This window comes from Salmo salar, chromosome 24 (assembly GCF_965601325.2).
Source record: "Salmo salar chromosome 24, fSalSal1, whole genome shotgun sequence".
Taxonomy (NCBI): domain Eukaryota; kingdom Metazoa; phylum Chordata; class Actinopteri; order Salmoniformes; family Salmonidae; genus Salmo; species Salmo salar.
The window spans coordinates 29879469-29898418 of record NC_138314.1 but is presented as its reverse complement, the minus strand read 5'-3'; the positions used below and the strand labels follow the sequence as shown (position 1 = coordinate 29898418).

Here is an 18950-nt window from a genome sequence, read left to right as displayed (position 1 = left end):
CATACTCCCTCTACTTTATTGCGAAGTCTCTAGCAATATCCCCCCTCAGCAGTTTGCAGGTTCAGAACGACCTGAAGGCATCGCTCATATCACTCTTTCCATCTATATTGGAGTTGGTGTTTGTCTACTCCATTCAAGAGATAAGCCTTTATTTTGCCTTCAATATTTTGGTTTTATTGATTTGACTGTCGTGTACAATAACAATATGGTACAACGTTAATATTCCCAAGGTAAGTGCATTGAGATCAATGACCATGAAGCATAACAGGTAATAGACTGAAGAATATCTCATAACTAGGGAATGTGCCAAATGTGTGTGTTCTATGAACATTACCTATATTGACTTGTCAAACAAGTCTAACATATTTGGATCTGTTCCTGGCAGTGGAGGCTGCTGAAGGGAGGACAGCTCATAAAATATCATTCCACTTATTCACACTCCAGCCATTACCACAACCCCCCCCCCCCCCCCACCCCCCCACCACCCTCCAATTAAGGTTCTTGGGTGTAGTTGTCGAAAATCTTGCACCTGTTTCATCCCATTCAGCAGAACCAGTTGCAATGACGTCATTGCAACCGTCATTGCAACCAAATACATATCTTTAGCGACTGGACAAAACCTCTTTAACTGGTTCTAATCTGGTTATCTGACCAGATAACAACCTAAATATGATGTATTTCCTCTGGTAATCTGACGTTTCTACCAGAAAATGATGTCATAATGCCAAATTCTGTCCGCTGAGATTGTTCTTTCCTCTCTTGAAAAAAGAGCGGTTTTACATCATTAAGAGGGTTGAGGAATATATGGTGCCCAGTGTACAACATTTGGCATGGGATGTCATCATTCTGGTTGTGGCTACATCAAGTAACGAGATTATAACCAGTTAAAGATGTCTCTTTCATGACAACATTGAGACATTAAATAAATTGTCATAAGTGGTCAGAAAACCATGGCGACCGTGACGTCACAACAACCATCAGAATGGGGTCATTGCAACCGGTTCTGCCCATTGGGTGATCACACCATTAATTCATTGCATTTCCTTAGATGTGAATGTTTTCTCTGCATGTTTCATATTCATAAACAAAATGTTGTATGATCAGAAACAACCCTTACACCAGTGTTTTCTAAACCTCTCTTTGAGTACCCCACAGCTATTCCACGTATTTAATGTACTCCAGTGCTAGCACTCAATTTGTCAACTTATCAGGTGTGCTAATTCTGTAATATATCAAACACATGGAACAGCTGGGGGTACTCAAGGAGAGGTTTTGGAAACACTACCTTACACCATATGAAATGTTTATACAGCACCAGTGGTATCTACAGCAAATCCATCAAATATGTCCATGCATGTGTAACTCTATTCAGTTAGACCAATGAGAGAGCCTCCTTTCTCTCCCTCAGACGGAGTTGCATACTCCTCGGGCGGTTCCTATTCAGCCCTGGCTGGGACGGGTGCCCATGGCTGGGTGGATTGCGTGAGGGCCAGTGACATGTGCAACCAGAACCCCCAGTGCAGCTCCCGCTACCGGGTGATGCGGCAGTGCCTGGTGGGCAGAGAGAGGGACACCATGCTAGCCAACAGGGAGTGCCAGGCTGCCCTGGAGGTGCTGCTGGTCAGCCCGCTGTATGACTGTCGCTGTAAAAGGGGCATGAAGAAAGAGCTGCAGTGTCTGCAGAGCTACTGGAGCATCCACATGGGCCTGACCGAAGGTGAGACTGAAATCAATGAATTCCTGTTTGTGTCTGGTGCAACATACTCAGCTAGAGAGATACTTACAAATTGAGAACTGCTGTTATGTGCAAAGATGACTCTGCTTTTATGAATTGTACCTATATCACATTGATAAAAAACAAACACATCATCAGATAGTGATCATGCAGGTCTCTGTACAAAATGCAGAACATATGGAAAGGAACGTCTCATGCATTCTATGCTGTATCTGGTACAGGATATAGTGATACCCTGAAACCCCTGATGAAAAATATATGCTTTCCATTCTCTGAAATAATGGAGCAATAATGAAATTACAGCAGCGAGACCTGTTATGAGAGCACTATTGGTTTTCACCACAAGAGTTCCATATTATTATATTATTAGGTTATAAACCCACCGTTCAATGACCTGGAGCCGGCCACTTGCACTGTACAGTGCAGGAGGTAATGTTTCACTTAAACCTTAACCCTTCAAAAGGCTACTTTACATTGTCATAAACATGGTATGATGAATATCTTAAAACATCCCTGCAGCTGATGTCAAATCAGATCATAAGATCTAATGTAGTCAAAACTTTTGACATTTCATATGCTATTGGGCAGCAGGTAGCCTAGTGGTTAGAGTGTTGGACTTGTAACCGAAAGGCTGCAAGATTAAATCGACAAGGTAAAAATCTGTTGTTCTGCCCCTGAACATGGCAGTTAACCCACTGTTCCTAGGCCTTTGTTGAAAATAAGAATTTGTTCTTAACTGACTTGCTTAGTTAAATAAATGTCAAATGAAAATTTCAACTACAGTTGGAGATGTCAGTCTCTATGATAGAAGGTTTAAGTGAAATGTTAGAACACTGAAGCAGACCTTCTTGAACAGAGTTAACATTTTATGATACAGTAAGTTGTTTGGACAAATACAGACCTCCCGTGTGTCCTTCACTGAGGATACTTAACCGAAGAATGCAACTGTCCCATTTAGGCACTGTCCAGGGAGATAAAACTGGCCTTAATGGATGCAAGAGTTCTTACAGTGCAGCTTTAATCTAATCACGATCCATTGTGCAGTCAACCAGGCTTTTGTTAACTGGAAAAAACCTGTGTATAACATAGTTTTTTGGAAACAAACACAAGGGCTGATTCCCCACAGACCCTCAAAAACGTTGCAACCCACTTAAAAAATTGTTGTGGACAAAAACCGGAAAAAGTTGGGATATTGTAGGAAGAGCACCAGCTTTGAAAGGTTTTCTCAGCAGATAGGGGGATGTCTACGGGCTATGTAGATAAATCCTAAGAGCCCGCCTGTGTTGCTGTTGACTAAAGTGGCAAGTCATTAAGGGACTTTGGGGCAGATTTATTAAAGGCCCATTGCAACCCATTTTTTTCAATATCAAATCATTTCTGGGTAACAATTATGTACCTTACTGTAATAATTTCCCATTAAAATGGTATACATTGCATTCGGAAAGTATTCAGACCCTTTCCCTTTTTCCAAATGTTGTTACGTTACAGGCTTATTCTGAAATGGATTAAATCAAACATTTTCCTCAACAATCTAAACACAATACCGCATAATGACAAAGTGAAAACAGTTTTTTTATTTTTTTATTTGCAAATGTATTACAAATAAAAAACAGAAATAGCTTATTTACAAAGGTATTCAAACCCTTTGCTATGAGACTCAAAATTGAGCTCAGGTTCATCCTGTTTCCATTGATCATCCTTGAGCTGTTTCTACAACGTGATTGAGTCCACCTGTGGTAAATTCAATTGATTGGACATGATTTGGAAGGGCACACACCTGTCTACATAAGATCCCACAGTTGACAGTGCATGTCAGAGTAAAAACCAAGCCATGAGGTTGAAGGAATTGTCCGTAGAGCTCCGAGACAGGATTGTGTCAAGGCACAGATCTGAGGAAGGGTAACCTCAGACTGGGCTGAAGGTTCACCTTCCAACAGAACAATGACCCTAAGCACACAGCCAAGACAATACAGGAGTGGCTTTGGGACAAGTCTCTGAATGTCCTTGAGTGGCTCAGCCAAAGCTCGTACTTGAACCCGATCAAAAAATCTCTGGAGAGACTTGAATGTAGCTGTGCAGCGAGGCTCCCTATCCAGAGCTTGAGAGGATCTGCAGAGAAGAATGTGAGAAACTCCCCAAATACAGGTGTGCCAAGCTTGTAGCGTCATACCCAAGAAGACACGAGGCTGTAATCTCTGCCAAAGGTGCTTCAACAATGTACTGAGTAAAGTGTGAATACTTAAGTAAATGTGATATTTCATTTATTTTTTGGATACATTTGCAAAAATGTCAACCTGTTTTTGCTTTGTCATTATGGAGTATTGTGTGTAGATGAGGATAAAAAAAATCATCCATTTTATAATTTGGCTGTAACGTAACAAAATGTGTAAAAATTCAAGGGGTCTGTCTACTTTCTGCATGCACTGTATATATTTTTTCATTGCTTTTTAGCAAAAATAATTTCTCAAATGCATTTTGCTAGGAGTGGTCTGAATGAGGGACCTAATTGGAGAGGCCTAATGTAATGAAGGATATGTAACCTTAACTAGTTGTTATTGGCAGAGGTTTGGAACACTTTGTTATTGGTCAAAACTGAATTTTGACTGCATGGGCCTTTTAAAGGTTTGTATGTGCTTAATTGCAACAATTGCAGATCTAGGCATTTTGCATAATGTATTGTAGGCAGGTTTAAGAGTTGAGCACAAAATATGGCTGGAGTATAGTGAAAGAGACAGGAGCAACAGGTATAAATGTCATGCAAGTGTAGAATTTAAATATGACAAAAAAAGCGAAGGTAAAAATGTCACGTTGTCTGTAAGTAGCCTACATGTCCTTATAGGATATTCATCTTCTATTTTGATATGTGCATTTTCAATAAGGAAATGTTCTGAGTGTAATGTAGGGATAAGGGCTTACACTCCTAGTGCAAGGATAATCGCACATCCAACCCAGTAGCAGCCTTCACATTGCTAATGAATTTGCTCTTATTTTTGTAATGTGCACTTTGCAATAAGCCGGCCAATTTGCTGTTTTCCAAGGTAATTTGGTGAGTGCTTAGACCTGTTTCGCTGTGCATGGGATAGTTTAGGTAGTACACTCAAGGGTGGTGCCGCTGTGAAAAGGACAAGCTTTTGTTGGGCTACTCACGCTCCGTCTTTGGCAGTCGTAAATGTGACCCGTTAATTGAAGTTTTAAAATAAATGCCATGTGAATTCAATGTGTCAATGTATCTGTCTTTGGCGGGTAAAGGCTCACCTTTTGAATAGGTCCTTCTCACTGTCGGACAACTGGGGTTAAGAGTCTGAATCTACAAAAGGCAAGTGTGGGAGCATGCTCTTTAAAAACATAAAGGAAACTGCATTTCTCTTTCAATTGGGCCTTAAACCTCATGGGGAGAGCACCAGGGTTTGAGGCAGTTCCAACCAGTCAGTTAACAGTAAGTCCCATTCCTCACATATCACTGGTTTGTTCTTTAAATTAAAAGTGATTTGAGCAGATAGCAAAGAGAATTGAAAGCCTTTATGTGGGCGGTTTCCTTGCAGTTTAATTAGTAGAACAGACTTCTACAGCAGGGAGAATACGTGAGTCTGTCTCAGGCCATTGGGAGATCTTACATGGAATAACCAAAGAATCCAATTTTTCTTAAATGATTTATTCCCCTCCATTTTTATGAATGCAAGCATTCTTAAAGGTCAGGAGCCGAATCTGTCAGTATTCTATGCTAATATCGCTAGGCAGCTAATTTAGAGAGGGGGAAATAGGAACCCTATGCCAGCTTGAGTATGTTATACTGGGGACCCAAGCAGAGTTAAAAGGAGAACATATATGGGGTTACAGAGGTACACAGTATTCCTCAGTGAACCCATCATTACCATGAGCTATGGTAGCAGTCACTGGCCATTACCTTAGCCATCCACTGTCCTGTGAGGCAATGGGAGTTTGCCTCTGCATGCTGAATGTGTCCTCTATTTTTCCTCATCTGACCACGCTCACTAGGTGGGTGCTTCATCATCCGAGGAAGAGACCTGTCAATATTTTTCTGGAACAGATCAAAAGGTTTTCAGGCCCCCACAAACTTGTGAAAAGGATCAGTGAAATATGATGACAGTGATGGTTCTCTATGTCCTTTCAAATCCCTCTAATGATTTCCTTTACTGTAACTGAAGATCCACCAAACCGTTTTCAATATGACTAAAATGACACCCAGAGTGGCAGCTATTGTTGGGAAATTCTCCACTCTTACCCATGCAGGAAGAGACAGCCTGTTTTGCCTTCTTAATACGGGCATGTAGGGATTTGGATTTGTCCTGCCGCGAAGGTTTTAGGATGATTGAATGTGCATTATTGAAATCATGCGAGTGGACTAGCTATCATAGCCTGTGCAATTTTCTTCTCCACAGATAGTCCTAAACTAACGAGAAATATGGAATCAATATTCGACATTGATGCAAATAGACTAGGCCACCTTTAAACAAATAAGATGAATGACAGCTATTAAAATTGACTTTGCTTCAAGCCATAAGCTGTTTACCAAGACCGGAAAATCCATAGGACGCTTCCATCACCTCAGGAATTTACTCCTATTGATAATGAATACGTTATGGATTTGAGATTCTGTACAGTTTAAAACCCTTAGGTAGTCATCCCCGAATCCACTGAAGAGCAGAATCCCCTACAAGGGAGGCCTGATTGTCTGTGCCACTCTCGCCATGTGCAACACTGTCAGAGCAAAGGAAGTCACAGTCCTAATTACCACAATAAGTTGGTGCCCTCTGGCAAACAATCGTACACTAAACAGCTGGGAAGAATTTGTATTACTTGATTAATGCATAATTGATTGGGTGACTGTCAAATAGCATAGTTCTTAAAAAACAGAGTGGCATGGCCGCCTGTTGCGAATGCAAATCTTTTAACCCCCAAGCGAGAGTACAATTACGCTGTATTTGTGCAGTTCTAATTCTGTATGGCATGTGATAACATTGTAAAACACTTTCAAAATTAATTCACTACCTTTGTTCAAGCTATCGTTTTATGTTTGACATTATTGTTAATTAAGTATAACTCCCTCTTTGACTTACATTAAGATGCACTGTTATTACTACACAATAGTAGTAGGCTTGATCACCAACAACAACGAGACAGCCTGTAGGGAGGAGGTGAGGGCACTCGGAGTGTGGTGTCAGGAAAACAACCTCTCACTCAACGTCAACAAAACAAAGGAGATTATTGTGGACTTCAGGAAACAGCAGAGGGAGCACCCCCCTATCCACGTTAACGGGACAGCAGTGGAGAAGGTGGACACTTTTAAGTTCCTCTGAGTACACATCACGGACAAAGTGAAATGGTCCACCCACACAGACAGTGTGGTGAAGAAGGCGCAACAGCTCCTCTTCAACCTCAGGAGACTGAAGAAATTTGAGCTTGTCACCTAAAACCCTCACAAACTTTTACAGATGCACAATTGAGAGCATCCTGTCGGGCTGTATCACCGCCTGGTACGGCAACCATATACGCCAACAACCTCTGCACACTGCATCACCGGGGACAAACTACCTGCCCTCCAGGACACCTACAGCACCCGTTGTCACAGGAAGGCCAAAAAGATAATCAAGGACAACAACCACCCGAGCCACTGCCTGTTCACCCCGCTACCATCCAGAAGGCTAGGTCAGTACAGGTGCATCAATGCTGGGACCAAGAGACTGACAAATAGCTTCTATCTCAAGGCCATCAGACTGTTAAACAGCCGTCACTAACACAGAGAGGCTGCTGCCTACATACAGACTTGAAATCATTGGCCACTTTAATAAATAGATCACTAGTCACTATAATAATGGCACTTTAATAATGATGTTTACATATCTTGCATTACTCATCCCTTATGTATATTCCCTCTATTGCATCTTGCCTATGCCGCTCGGTCATCGCTCATCCATATATTTCTATGTATATATTATTATTCCATCCCTTTACTTAGATTTGTGTGTATTAGGTAGTTGTTGTAGAATTGTTAGAATACTCGTTAGATATTGTTGCACTGTCGGAACTAGAAGCAGAAGCATTTTGCTACACTCGCAATAACATCTGCTAACCATGTGTATGTGACCTATACAATTTGATTTGATTTGATTATTATATGTGGATGAGGCTACATGATTTTCTACTTGTCTGAGAGGCATGTACAGTTTTTCTCGGCCACTTGTGTTCAACTGAAACGGTTTGGATCCCTCAACTTCCCCACAGTCCCCACAGACACAGAATAGAGCTTCATCATCCATGATCCTCTATAAGCTGTCCCGGAGAATGGCCACAGCACTTTCAATGCTAGAACATTTGGCTTTGTTTGAAGATTACATTATTTTACAATGTCCAGTTAGGATGGATAAACAGACTTCATGGCAAGTCTCTGGGAAAAATAACCTTTCTCAGTAGTATCTGTAGTTCCCTTGAGATTTCCAAGCACTGGTAAAATGGGAAATTGTTGTACATGGGCATGCTGAGGGACGGAGTATACTATGTATGTCTGGCAGGCTTTGCTTTCTCACTACATACAGTGCCTTCGGAAAGTATTCAGACCCCTTGACTTTTCCCACATTTTGTTACATTACAGCCTTATTCTAAAAATTAAATAAAACATCCTCAGCAATCTACACACAATACCCCATAACGAAGGGATTTTATTTTTAAATTTTTTGCAAATGTATATATATAAAAAAAACGAAATACCTTATTTACATAAGTATTCAGACCCTTTGTCATTATGGGGTATTATGTGTAGATTTATAAGGGAAAAATATTTAATCCATTTTAGAATAAGGCTGTAATGTATCAAAACATGGAAAAAATTAAGGAGTCTGAATACTTTCCGAATGCACTGTATACATCAAATCAAATTGTATTTGTCACATGAGCTGAATACAACAGAATAGAAAGAGGTAGCTTCATTAGATAGTACCGTAAAACACCAGTCTCAACGTCAACAGTGAAGAGGCGACTCCGGGCTGCTGGCCTTCTAGGCAGAGTTGCAAAGATCTCAGACTGGCCAATAAAAAGAAAAGATCAACATGGGCAAAAGACCACAAACACTGGACAAAGGAATTCTACCTAGAAGGCCAGCATCCCGGAGTCACCTCTTCACTGTTGATGTTGAGACTGGTGTTTTGCGGGTACTATTTAATGAAGCTGCCAGTTGAGGACTTGTGAGGCATCTGTTTCTCAAACTAGACACTCTAATGTACTTGTCCTCTTGCTCAGTTGTGCACCGTGGCCTCCCACTCCTTTTTCTATTCTGGTTAGAGCCAGTTTGCGCTGTTCTGTGAAGTGAGTAGTACACAGCGTTTTACGAGATCTTCAGTTTCTTGGCAATTTCTCGCATGGAATAGCCTTCATTTCTCAGAACAAGAATAGACTGATGAGTTTCAGAAGAAAGTTATTTGTTTCTAGCCATTTTGAGCCTGTAATCGAACCCACAAATGCTGATGCTCCAGATATTCCACTAGTCTAAAGAATGCCAGTTTTATTGCTTCTTTAAATCAGCACACCAGTTTTCAGCTGTGCTAACATACTTGCTAAAGGGTTTTCTAATGATCAATTAGCCTTTTAAAATGATTAACTTGGATTAGCTAACACAACGTGCATTGGAACACAGGAGTGATGGTTGCTGATAATGGGCCTCTGTACGCCTATGTAGATATTCCATAAAAAATCATCCGTTTCCAGCTACAACAGACATTTACAACATTAACAATGTCTACACTGTATTTCTGATCAATTTGATGTTATTTTAATGGACAAAAACAAGGACATTTCTAAGTGACCCCAAACCCAATAACGGTAGTGTATATTATATTTGATCTTTCTTGAATAAGTTCCTCCAGTTCTTTTTGTTTTTCATCTAACTTATTCTGTGCCTCTATGGTACAGTTTTTGTTGCTATCTATCTGTACTGTTAGTCCTTCCATTTCCTTTGGATTGTGTGCAGCTGCTCGGCCATGGAAACCCATTTCATGAAGCTCCTGATGAACAGTTCTTGTGCTTACTTTGCTTCCAGAGGTAGTTTGGACCTCGGTAGTGAGTGTTGCAACCAAGGACAAAGGATTTTTACATGCTACACGCTTCAGCACTCGGCGGTCCCATTCTGTGAGATTGTCTGGCCTACCACTTCGCGGCTGAGCCGTTGCTGCTCCTAGACGTTTCCACTTCACAATAACAGCACTTACAGTTTACCGGGTTAGCTCTAGCAGGGCAGAAGTTTGACGAACTGATTTGTTGGAAAGGTGGCATCCTACAGTATGACTGTGCCACGTTGAAAGTCACTGAGCTCTTCAATAAGGCCATTCTACTGACAATGTTTGTTTGTGGAGATTGCCTGGCTGAGTGCTCGATTTTATACACCTGTCAGCAACAGGTGTGGCTAAAATAGCCAAATCCAGTCATTTGAATGTGTGTCCTCATACTTTTGTCTGATGTCCTGGTCAGGTTCCATGGTCAGGTCCAAACCCCTGTTGAGTGTGAAACCCAGCAGCGTTGCAGTTCTTCACACACTGAAATCGGTGTACCTGACAACTACTACCATACCCCATTCAAAGGGACTTAAAGCTTTTGTCTTGCCCATTCAACCTCTGAATGGCATACGTACACAATCCATGTCTCAATTGTCTCAAGGCTTAAATCTCATCCCCTTCATCTACACTGATTGAAATGGATTTAACAAGTGACATCAATAAGGGCTCATTGCTTTCACAAAGATTCACCTGGTCTGTCCATGTCATGGAAAGAGCAGGTGTATCAGGTTTCAGGTAAGACCCAAGTGCAGACTGTGTAGAAGTAGCAATGTTTATTGTAACAGGGGCAGGCAAACGACAGGTCAAGGCAGGCATGGGTCGGTAATCCAGAGTAGGGGCAAAGGTACAGGACGGCAGGCAGGCTCAGGGTCAGGCAGAATGGTCAGGCAGGCGGGCTCAGAGTCAGGACAGGCAGAGGTCAAAACCAAGAGGGCGAGAAAAGAGAGACTGGGAAAAGCAGGAGCTGAGACACAAAACGCTGGTAGGCTTGAACAAACAAGACGAACTGGCACAGACAGAAAACAGGTATAAATACCCAGGGGATAAGGGGGGCTGATGGGCGACACCTGGAGGGGGGTGGAGACAAACACAAGGACAGGTGAAACAGATCAGGGCGTGACAGTACCACCTCTCTAGGGACGCCACCTGGCATCCTACTTGGGCTCATACCTGGTTGAGCAGGGTGCCGGCGCTGGAACTCAGAGATGAGGCCTGGTTCCAGGATGTCCCTAACAGAGACTCAGCACCTCTTCTCTGGGCCATAACCCTCCCAGTCAACCAGGTACTGGAATCCCCTGCCACGAGGTTGAACCCTCAGGAGACATCTCACCATGTGCTACGGTCGTCCGTCAATGAGACGGGGGAGAACTCTAGACATAGAAAGAAAGGTAGGAACAATACGGAGGGTACGGGGCAGCAGGATGAACAGCAGAGTGGCTAATGACCTTGGAGCGGGGGAAAAGGTCTCGGCTTCTGGGGTTGTAGCCGCGGCACCATAGCAGCATGCCAGCGCCTCAGGCTTGACCTTCTTAGATACCGGTCGGTGCTGCGGAAAATAAGTGGCCCTGGCCTTACTGAACCCCTCCCGGAGGTCCTGGTACTCTGCGGAGCTGGCAGAGAGGTCCGGGGCAATTATCAAGCCTCCGGGAAGATGTCCCAGGGCAGACAGAGCTGACTTCAGGCAATGAGTGTGGCAGGATGGGCTCCAGCCCACGATGGCACCAGTAGCCCAGTCAATGGAGAGATTGGGTTGCTGGAGCCAAGAGAATCCCAATAACACAGGAACCTGTGGAGACTCAACCAGCAGGAATTGGATCTTCTCGCTGTGGTTATCCGACACTCGTAGGTTAACAGCGGTGTTCTGGTGGGTGACTCGGCCTATAGAGCGCCCGTCCAGCGCTCTAACACCCATGGGAATGGAGAGGGGTTGATTGGGGATGCCCAGTTCGAACACCAGGGTAAGGTCGATGAGACTCACTTCGGACCCCGAGTCGATGCGTACCTGGAGAGACTTGGACTGGTCTCCCCACCGCAGTGTGGCATGGAGAGGGGGGTGAGCAAGGGGAGATGAAAAATGATCTGTGATGCCCACCAGAGTACTCACTCTAACGAATGAGCTAGGTCTGTTGAAGAGACAGGCAGACACATAGTGACTGGCAGTACCGCAATACAGACAACTCTGGGTCTCAAGTCTGCGTATCCGTTCGGCTGGAGACAGCCTAGCCCTGCCGAGCTGCATCGGCTCAGGAAGAGCTGAATCGGCAGTCTCCGGAGGCTCTTGGAGGGACTTGGGTAAGCTCGGATCCTCTCAGGGACATAGACACCGGGGACTTCCAGAGTTCATCAGATGCAAGGTGGGAGCCCTGAGTGAGCAATTGGGACCGCAATCGGATCTCTTCTCCCTCCTACATTCCCATAGCCGACCATCGATCCAGATGGTTAAAGTGATGAGTGAGTCGAGATCCGTCGGTAGTTCTCGGGCTGCCAGCTCATCCTTTACCTCCTCCGATTATCCGTGCAGGAATGTGTTGAACAGCGCTTCCGGGTTCCAGGGGTCCTCCGCTGCTAGGGTGTGGAACTCCACCACATAGTCTGCCACACTGAGGGTGTCCTGCCGAAGCTGGAGTAACTTCCGGGCAGCCTCTCTTCCGGACACTGGAATGTCGAAAACTTCTCACCTCTGCCACGAATATCTCCAAACTGAGGCAGACGGCGGATTGTTGCTCCCAAACCACCGTGGCCCAGCTGAGTGCCCTCCCGGACATCAGCGTAATAATGTATGCTATCTTCGAGCGGTCCGAGGGGAACGAAGAAGGCTGCAGCTCTAAAACGAGGGAGCACTGGGAGAGAAAGGCCAGGCAGGTTCTGGAATCACTATTGTAGCACTCCGAGGGAGGTAAGCGGGGTTCCCGGGAAACCGGGATGATGGCGCTGCTCCCAGTTGGGTTACTGAGGGGCTGGGAGGTTTCCGTCGTGGTAGGCTGCCTGGTAGGAAACCCACGGAATTGCTCCCGCAATGCGTCCAATGCTAGGTTGTGACGTTTGGCCACGTCCTGGAACCCTTCCATCAGACCGCGAAGCAACTCCTCATGTCTACTAACGATGGCTCCTTGGGAGGAGATGGCGTTGCGGAGCTGGTCCTAGTCTGCTGGATCAGTCATGGCCAGTTCGAACTATCAGGTTTCAGGTAAGACCCAAGTGCAGACTTTGTAGAAGTAGCAATGTTTATTGTAACAGGGGCAGGCAAACGACAGGTCAAGGCAGGCAGGGGTCAATAATCCAGAGATGTAGGGCCAAGGTACAGGACGGCAGGCAGGCCCAGGACAGGCAGAGGTCGGTAATCCAGAGTAGGGGCAAAGGTACAGGACGGCAGGCAGGCTTAGGAGCAGGCAGAGGGGTCAGGCAGGCGGGCTCGGTGTCAGGACAGGCAGAGGTAAGAACCAGGAGGGTGTGAAAAGAGAGACTGAAAAAAGCAGGCGCTGAGGCACAAACGCTGGTAGGCTTAAACAAACAAGACAAACTGGCACAGACAGACAGAAAACACAGGTATAAATACCCAGGGGATAAGTGGGGAAGATGGGCAACACCTGGAGGGGGATGGAGACAAGCACAAGGACAGGTGAAACACATCAGGGTGTGACAAGGTGTTCCTAATGTTTTGTACACTCAGTGTAGTTTCACTCAGGGAAGGGAATAAGATGTAATAGCAGTCTTCATGTGGCCCTCCTTGGAGCTTCGCTCAGGAGTTGGTAAGGGAAGAGTTCAGTGTCATCACTCTATAGTTTATAATGTTGGGAGACGTGACTTCCACCCCTGTCTTTTAGAGATTTGGCATTATTGTAAACCATCTTCAGTTTGACTTCCATAAAGTGGTGTATTTCCATAGCTGTTTTACTGTAGTTTCTCCCTTTGTTCTTTAGGATACTAAGATAACGTATCGTAATACGTTGCTTCATTTTTGCTTTCAACAAACGTACTGTGAACCCACATAAGACTGTGTTATTAAAGTGAAATTTAATAAGGCTATATTTTTTATTCCACCTGATCCGCAGCCTGATAATGAAATATGCACCATAGTGTACAACATGATCAACACATTATACATTTACATTATTGTCATTTCGCAGACACTCTTATCCAGAGCAACTTACAGTAGTGCATGCATACATAAGTGAAGCACACACTACCTTCCATTGAAGTAACATCAGCACAGAGCGGTGTGATAAACAAAATGGTGATATCTATTGATTGGAGGGTTATCCACTGAGCTTCACATCTCCCCACAGATTTTGGATTTTCTCATTCGCTGCGGTGGGCTCCCTGTCTGTCCCACAACAGCCTTGCTGTGTTTCTGTTAAGATCAAAATGCAAAAGCTATTACACACTGGAGGGTTTGTCTGAATCACACCGAATGGCTGTGAATTTTAAACGCAGGATTAGGGGCTTCTGAGAGAGAGTCACAGGGGAGTAGTGCAGTCAGTTGAGTGCTAATTTGACATTTTTTACAAACATAGCCCTGGCAATTCAGCGTTGGAGGCTGCCTGACCCAAACCACAGAACACCATGGCCAAATGTTCTTTCCAAAAGGAAATTATCTGACCGTGGTGAACGATCTGCTTTGCATATCACAAAATTAGCCAACTGTTCACACTATTGAAATCTTCAGGGTGTAAAATGTGTTATTGGTCAGACAGACCAATTAAGAGCCAAAAACTCAAGTTGACAACATCTGTAGAATTCAACCTTCACTGGTTTCAGTTATCAACAATTTAGGTACACTATACAGTAGATAATTGCTCATTGCTATAGCACAAAAAAACTGGTATTATCCTGTGCAATGATTCTAAAACCATGACTCCTTGCCTTAGAAACATGTGAAGGTCAACAACTTTTTATATATTTTGAGATTATACTGTATCTGCATGTGTGTATTCCTTTATTTAATGCACCTCTACACATACCCTGTAATTCATGTGTGTATTCCTTTATTTAATGCACCTCTACACATACCCTGTAATTCATGTGGGTATTCCTTTATTTAATGCATCTCAACACATACCCTGTAATTCATGTGTGTTTTCCTTTATTTAATGCACCTCTACACATACCCTGTAATTCATGACACACCAGTATGTGGGTGTGAGCATACTTTAATTTTCAGTGTTTCAAAAACTATTTCATCATATTGTTTATTATTATTTTATAAAAAAAATATATCCGGCTTCCAGTCACTTTCTCCTAATCCCTGCCTACATGTACATATCTACCTCAAACACTCCAGTATCCCTGCACATTGTACATTTGGTACTTGCACTGACCCTATACAGTGAATTCGGAAAGTATTCAGACCCCTTGACTTTTTCCACATTTTGTTACGTTGCAACCTTATTCTAAAATTGATTCAATAGTTTTTTTCCCTCATCAATCTACACACAATACCCCATGATGACAAAGCAAAAACAGGTTTTTAGAAATGCAAAATGTTTTTTATGTCACATTTACATAAGTATTCAGATCCTTTACTCAGTACTTTGTATAAGCACCTTTGGCAGCGATAACAGCCTCAAGTCTTCTTGGGTATGACGCTACAAGGTTGGCACACCTGTATTTGGGGAGTTTCTCCCATTCTTCTTTGCAGATCCTCTCAAGCTCTGAAAGGTTGGATGGGGAACGTCGCTGCACAGCTATTTTCAGGTCTCTCCAGAGATGTTCGATCGGGTTCAAGTCCGGGCTCTGGCTGGGCCACTCAAGGACATTCAGAGACTTGTCCTGAAGCCACTCCTGCATTGTCTTGGCTGTGTGCTTAGAGTCGAGTAACTCTAGAGCTCTGTCAGAGTGACCATCGGGTTCTTAGTCACCTCCCCGACCAACATCCTTCTCCCCTGATTGCTAACTTTGGCCGGGCGGCCAGCTTTAGGAAGAGTGTTAGTGACTCCAAACTTCTTCCATTTAAGAATGATGGAGGCCACTGTATTCATGGGGACCTTCAATGCTGCAGAAATGTTTTGGTACCCTTCCCCAGATCTGTGCCTCGACACAAACCTATCTCTGAGCTCTAAGGACAATTACTTTGACCTCATGGCTTTGTTTTTGCTCTGACATGCACTGTCAACTTTGGGACCTTATATAGACAGGTGTGCCTTTCCAAATCATGTCCAATCAATTACATTTACCACAGGTGGACTCCAATCAAGTTGTAGAAACATCTCAAAGATGATCAATAGAAACAGGATGCACCTGAGCTCAATTTCGAGTCTCATAGCAAAGGGTCTGAATACTTATGTAAATTAGGTATTTCTGTTTTTTATCTTTAATAAATTTGCGAACATTTCTAAAAATCTTTTTTGCTTCATCATTAGGGGGTATTGTGTGTAGATTGATGAGGATTTGTTTTCTTAAATTTTAGAATAAGGCTGTAACGTAACAAAATGTAGAAAAGTGAAGGGGTCTGAATACTTTCCGAATGCACTCCGTTCATCTTTCCCTTGATCCTGTCTAGTCTCCCAGTCCCTGCCGCTGAAAAACATCCCAACAGCATGATGCTGCCACCACCATGCTTCACCGTATGGATGGTATAAGCCAGGTCATGAGCAGTGGCTGGCTTCCTCTCTTATTTCTCCTGTTTTCATTTCTTATTTTTATTAGTTATAATATTTTATATTGAATACTCCACTGTTGGATAGGGCTTGCAAGTTAAGCATTTCACTGTAGTTATGCATGCAACAAATTAAACTTGAACTTGACTGTTTTCCCAGGTCGAGAGTTTTATGAAACATCCCCTTATGAACCTGTGATGCCTGTTCGCCACCCTGATGCATTCCGTCTCGCTTCCATTATCTCAGGTAAGAGCGACCATTTTATGTTAAAAAAAAATGACTATGCCATATGAAAAGACTATAAAAATACAATGACATGTAATAAGTATAATTACAACACGTACAGTGAGGGAAAAAAGTATTTGATCCCCTGCTGATTTTGTAGGATTGCCCACTGACAAAGAAATGATCAGTCTATAATTTTAATGGTAGGTTTATTTGAACAGTGAGAGACAGAATAACAACAACAAAAAATCCACAAAAGCGCATGTCAAAAATGTTATAAAATGATTTGCATTTTAATGAGGGAAATAAGTATTTGACCCCTCTGCAAAACATGACTTAGTACTTGGTGACAAAACCCTTGTTGGCAATCACAGAGGTCAGACATTTCTTGTAGTTGGCCACCAGGTTTGCACACATCTCAGGAGGGATTTTGTCCCACTCCTCTTTGCAGATCTTCTCCAAGTCATTAAGGTTTCGAGGCTGACGTTTGGCAACTCGAACCTTCAGCTCCCTCCACAGATTTTCAATGGGATTAAGGTCTGGAGACTGGCTAGGCCACTCCAGGACCTTAATGTGCTTCTTCTTGAGCCACTCCTTTGTTGCCTTGGCCGTGTGTTTTGGGTCATTGTCATGCTGGAATACCCATCCACGACGCATTTTCAATGCCCTGGCTGAGGGAAGGAGGTTCTCACCCAAGATTTGACGGTACATGGCCCCGTCCATCGTCCCTATGATGCAGTGAAGTTGTCCTGTCCCCTTAGCAGAAAAACACCCCCAAAGCATAATGTTTCCACCTCCATGTTTGACGGTGGGGATGGTTTTCTTGGGGTTATAGGCAGCATTCCTCCTCCTCCAAACACGGCGAGTTGAGTTGAGTTGATGCCAAAGAGCTCCATTTTGGTCTCATCTGACCACAACACTATCACCCAGTTGTCCTCTGAATCATTCAGATGTTCATTGGCAAACTTCAGACGGGCATGTATATGTGCTTTCTTGGGTAGGGGGACCTTGCGGGTGCTGCAGGATTTCAGTCCTTCATGGCGTAGTGTGTTACCAATTGTTTTCTTGGTGACTATGGTCCCAGCTGCCTTGAGATCATTGACAAGATCCTCCCGTGTAGTTCTGGGCTGATTCCTCACCGTTCTCATGGTCATTGCAACTCCACAAGGTGATATCTTGCATGGAGCCCCAGGCCGAGGGAGATTGACAGTTATTTTGTGTTTCTTCCATTTGCGAATAATCGCACCAACTGTTGTCACCTTCTCACCAAGCTGCTTGGCGATGGTCTTGTAGCCCATTCCAGCCTTGCGTAGGTCTACAATCTTGTACCTGACATCCTTGGGGAGCTCTTTGGTCTTGGCCATGGTGGAGAGTTTGGAATCTGATTGATTGATTGCTTCTGTGGACAGGTGTCTTTTATACAGGTAACAAACTGAGATTAGGAGCACTCCCTTTAAGAGTGTGCTCCTAATCTCAGTTCGTTACCTGTATAAAAGACACCTGGGAGCCAGAAATCTTTCTGATTGAGAGAGGGTCAAATACTTATTTCCCTCATTAAAATGCAAATCAAGTTACAACATTTTTGACATGTGTTTTTCTGGATTTGTTGTTGTTATTCTGTCTCTCACTGTTCAAATAAACCTACCATTAAAATTATAGACTGATCATTTCTTTGTCAGTGGGCAATCGTACAAAATCAGCAGGGGATCAAATACTTTTTTCCCTCACTGTATACTCTAATACTCTTAAAGATACAAGATGGAAGAGGAAGGATTTCTTATTTCATGAAGGAAAAAAAATGTGCTCATGGCTAATTTATGGATAATATTTTTGTCTATTTGGGGGACTCCTTTTGGCTCAACAGCCCCAAAGCCAAAACTTCCATTCAGCCTCTTTAAGGCTTTTATTAGGTAAATATTATGGATTCCTTTTTATATTCCTTGGTTCTCCAAGGGGGGGTCTTGCTTACATAAACCCATGTATTTGCCTCCATATTCCCATCTATAGATTTTCCTTTCAGTTTGATTTCCTATTTGGTTTACTAATTACAAAGCAATTATTCAGCAAGGGAACTATTGCTCACATTTAATTAACTGGTTGTTACTGAGAGGGCATTACTAATCAATGCAGATCTTATTATAAGACACAGCAAAAGAATATGAAGGTTAGATTGGAGGATCGCAGGGCCATTGCCACAGCTATAGGAGATATAGGCTATAGTCACTTGAAAATCCAATCATTTTCTTTCATCCAGTTCCTACAGAAATTGCCGGAGGATGATCCAGCCTCATTTGCCAAAAGCAGTATACAGCAGAGATGCCACATTTGCTT

The 18950-nt window shown here is 43.3% G+C and overlaps 1 protein-coding gene across 1 annotated transcript in view; it reads left to right on the top strand.

Moving 5' to 3' along the window:
* Positions 1-18950, top strand: part of LOC106585718 (GDNF family receptor alpha-2) — a 62182-nt gene that overhangs the window by 1077 nt on the left and 42155 nt on the right. Inside the window, exons 2-3 of the mRNA XM_014172255.2 lie at positions 1409-1717; positions 16554-16640. Of these exons, the coding sequence (XP_014027730.1) occupies positions 1409-1717; positions 16554-16640 (396 nt within the window). The remainder of the gene's footprint in view (positions 1-1408; positions 1718-16553; positions 16641-18950) is intronic.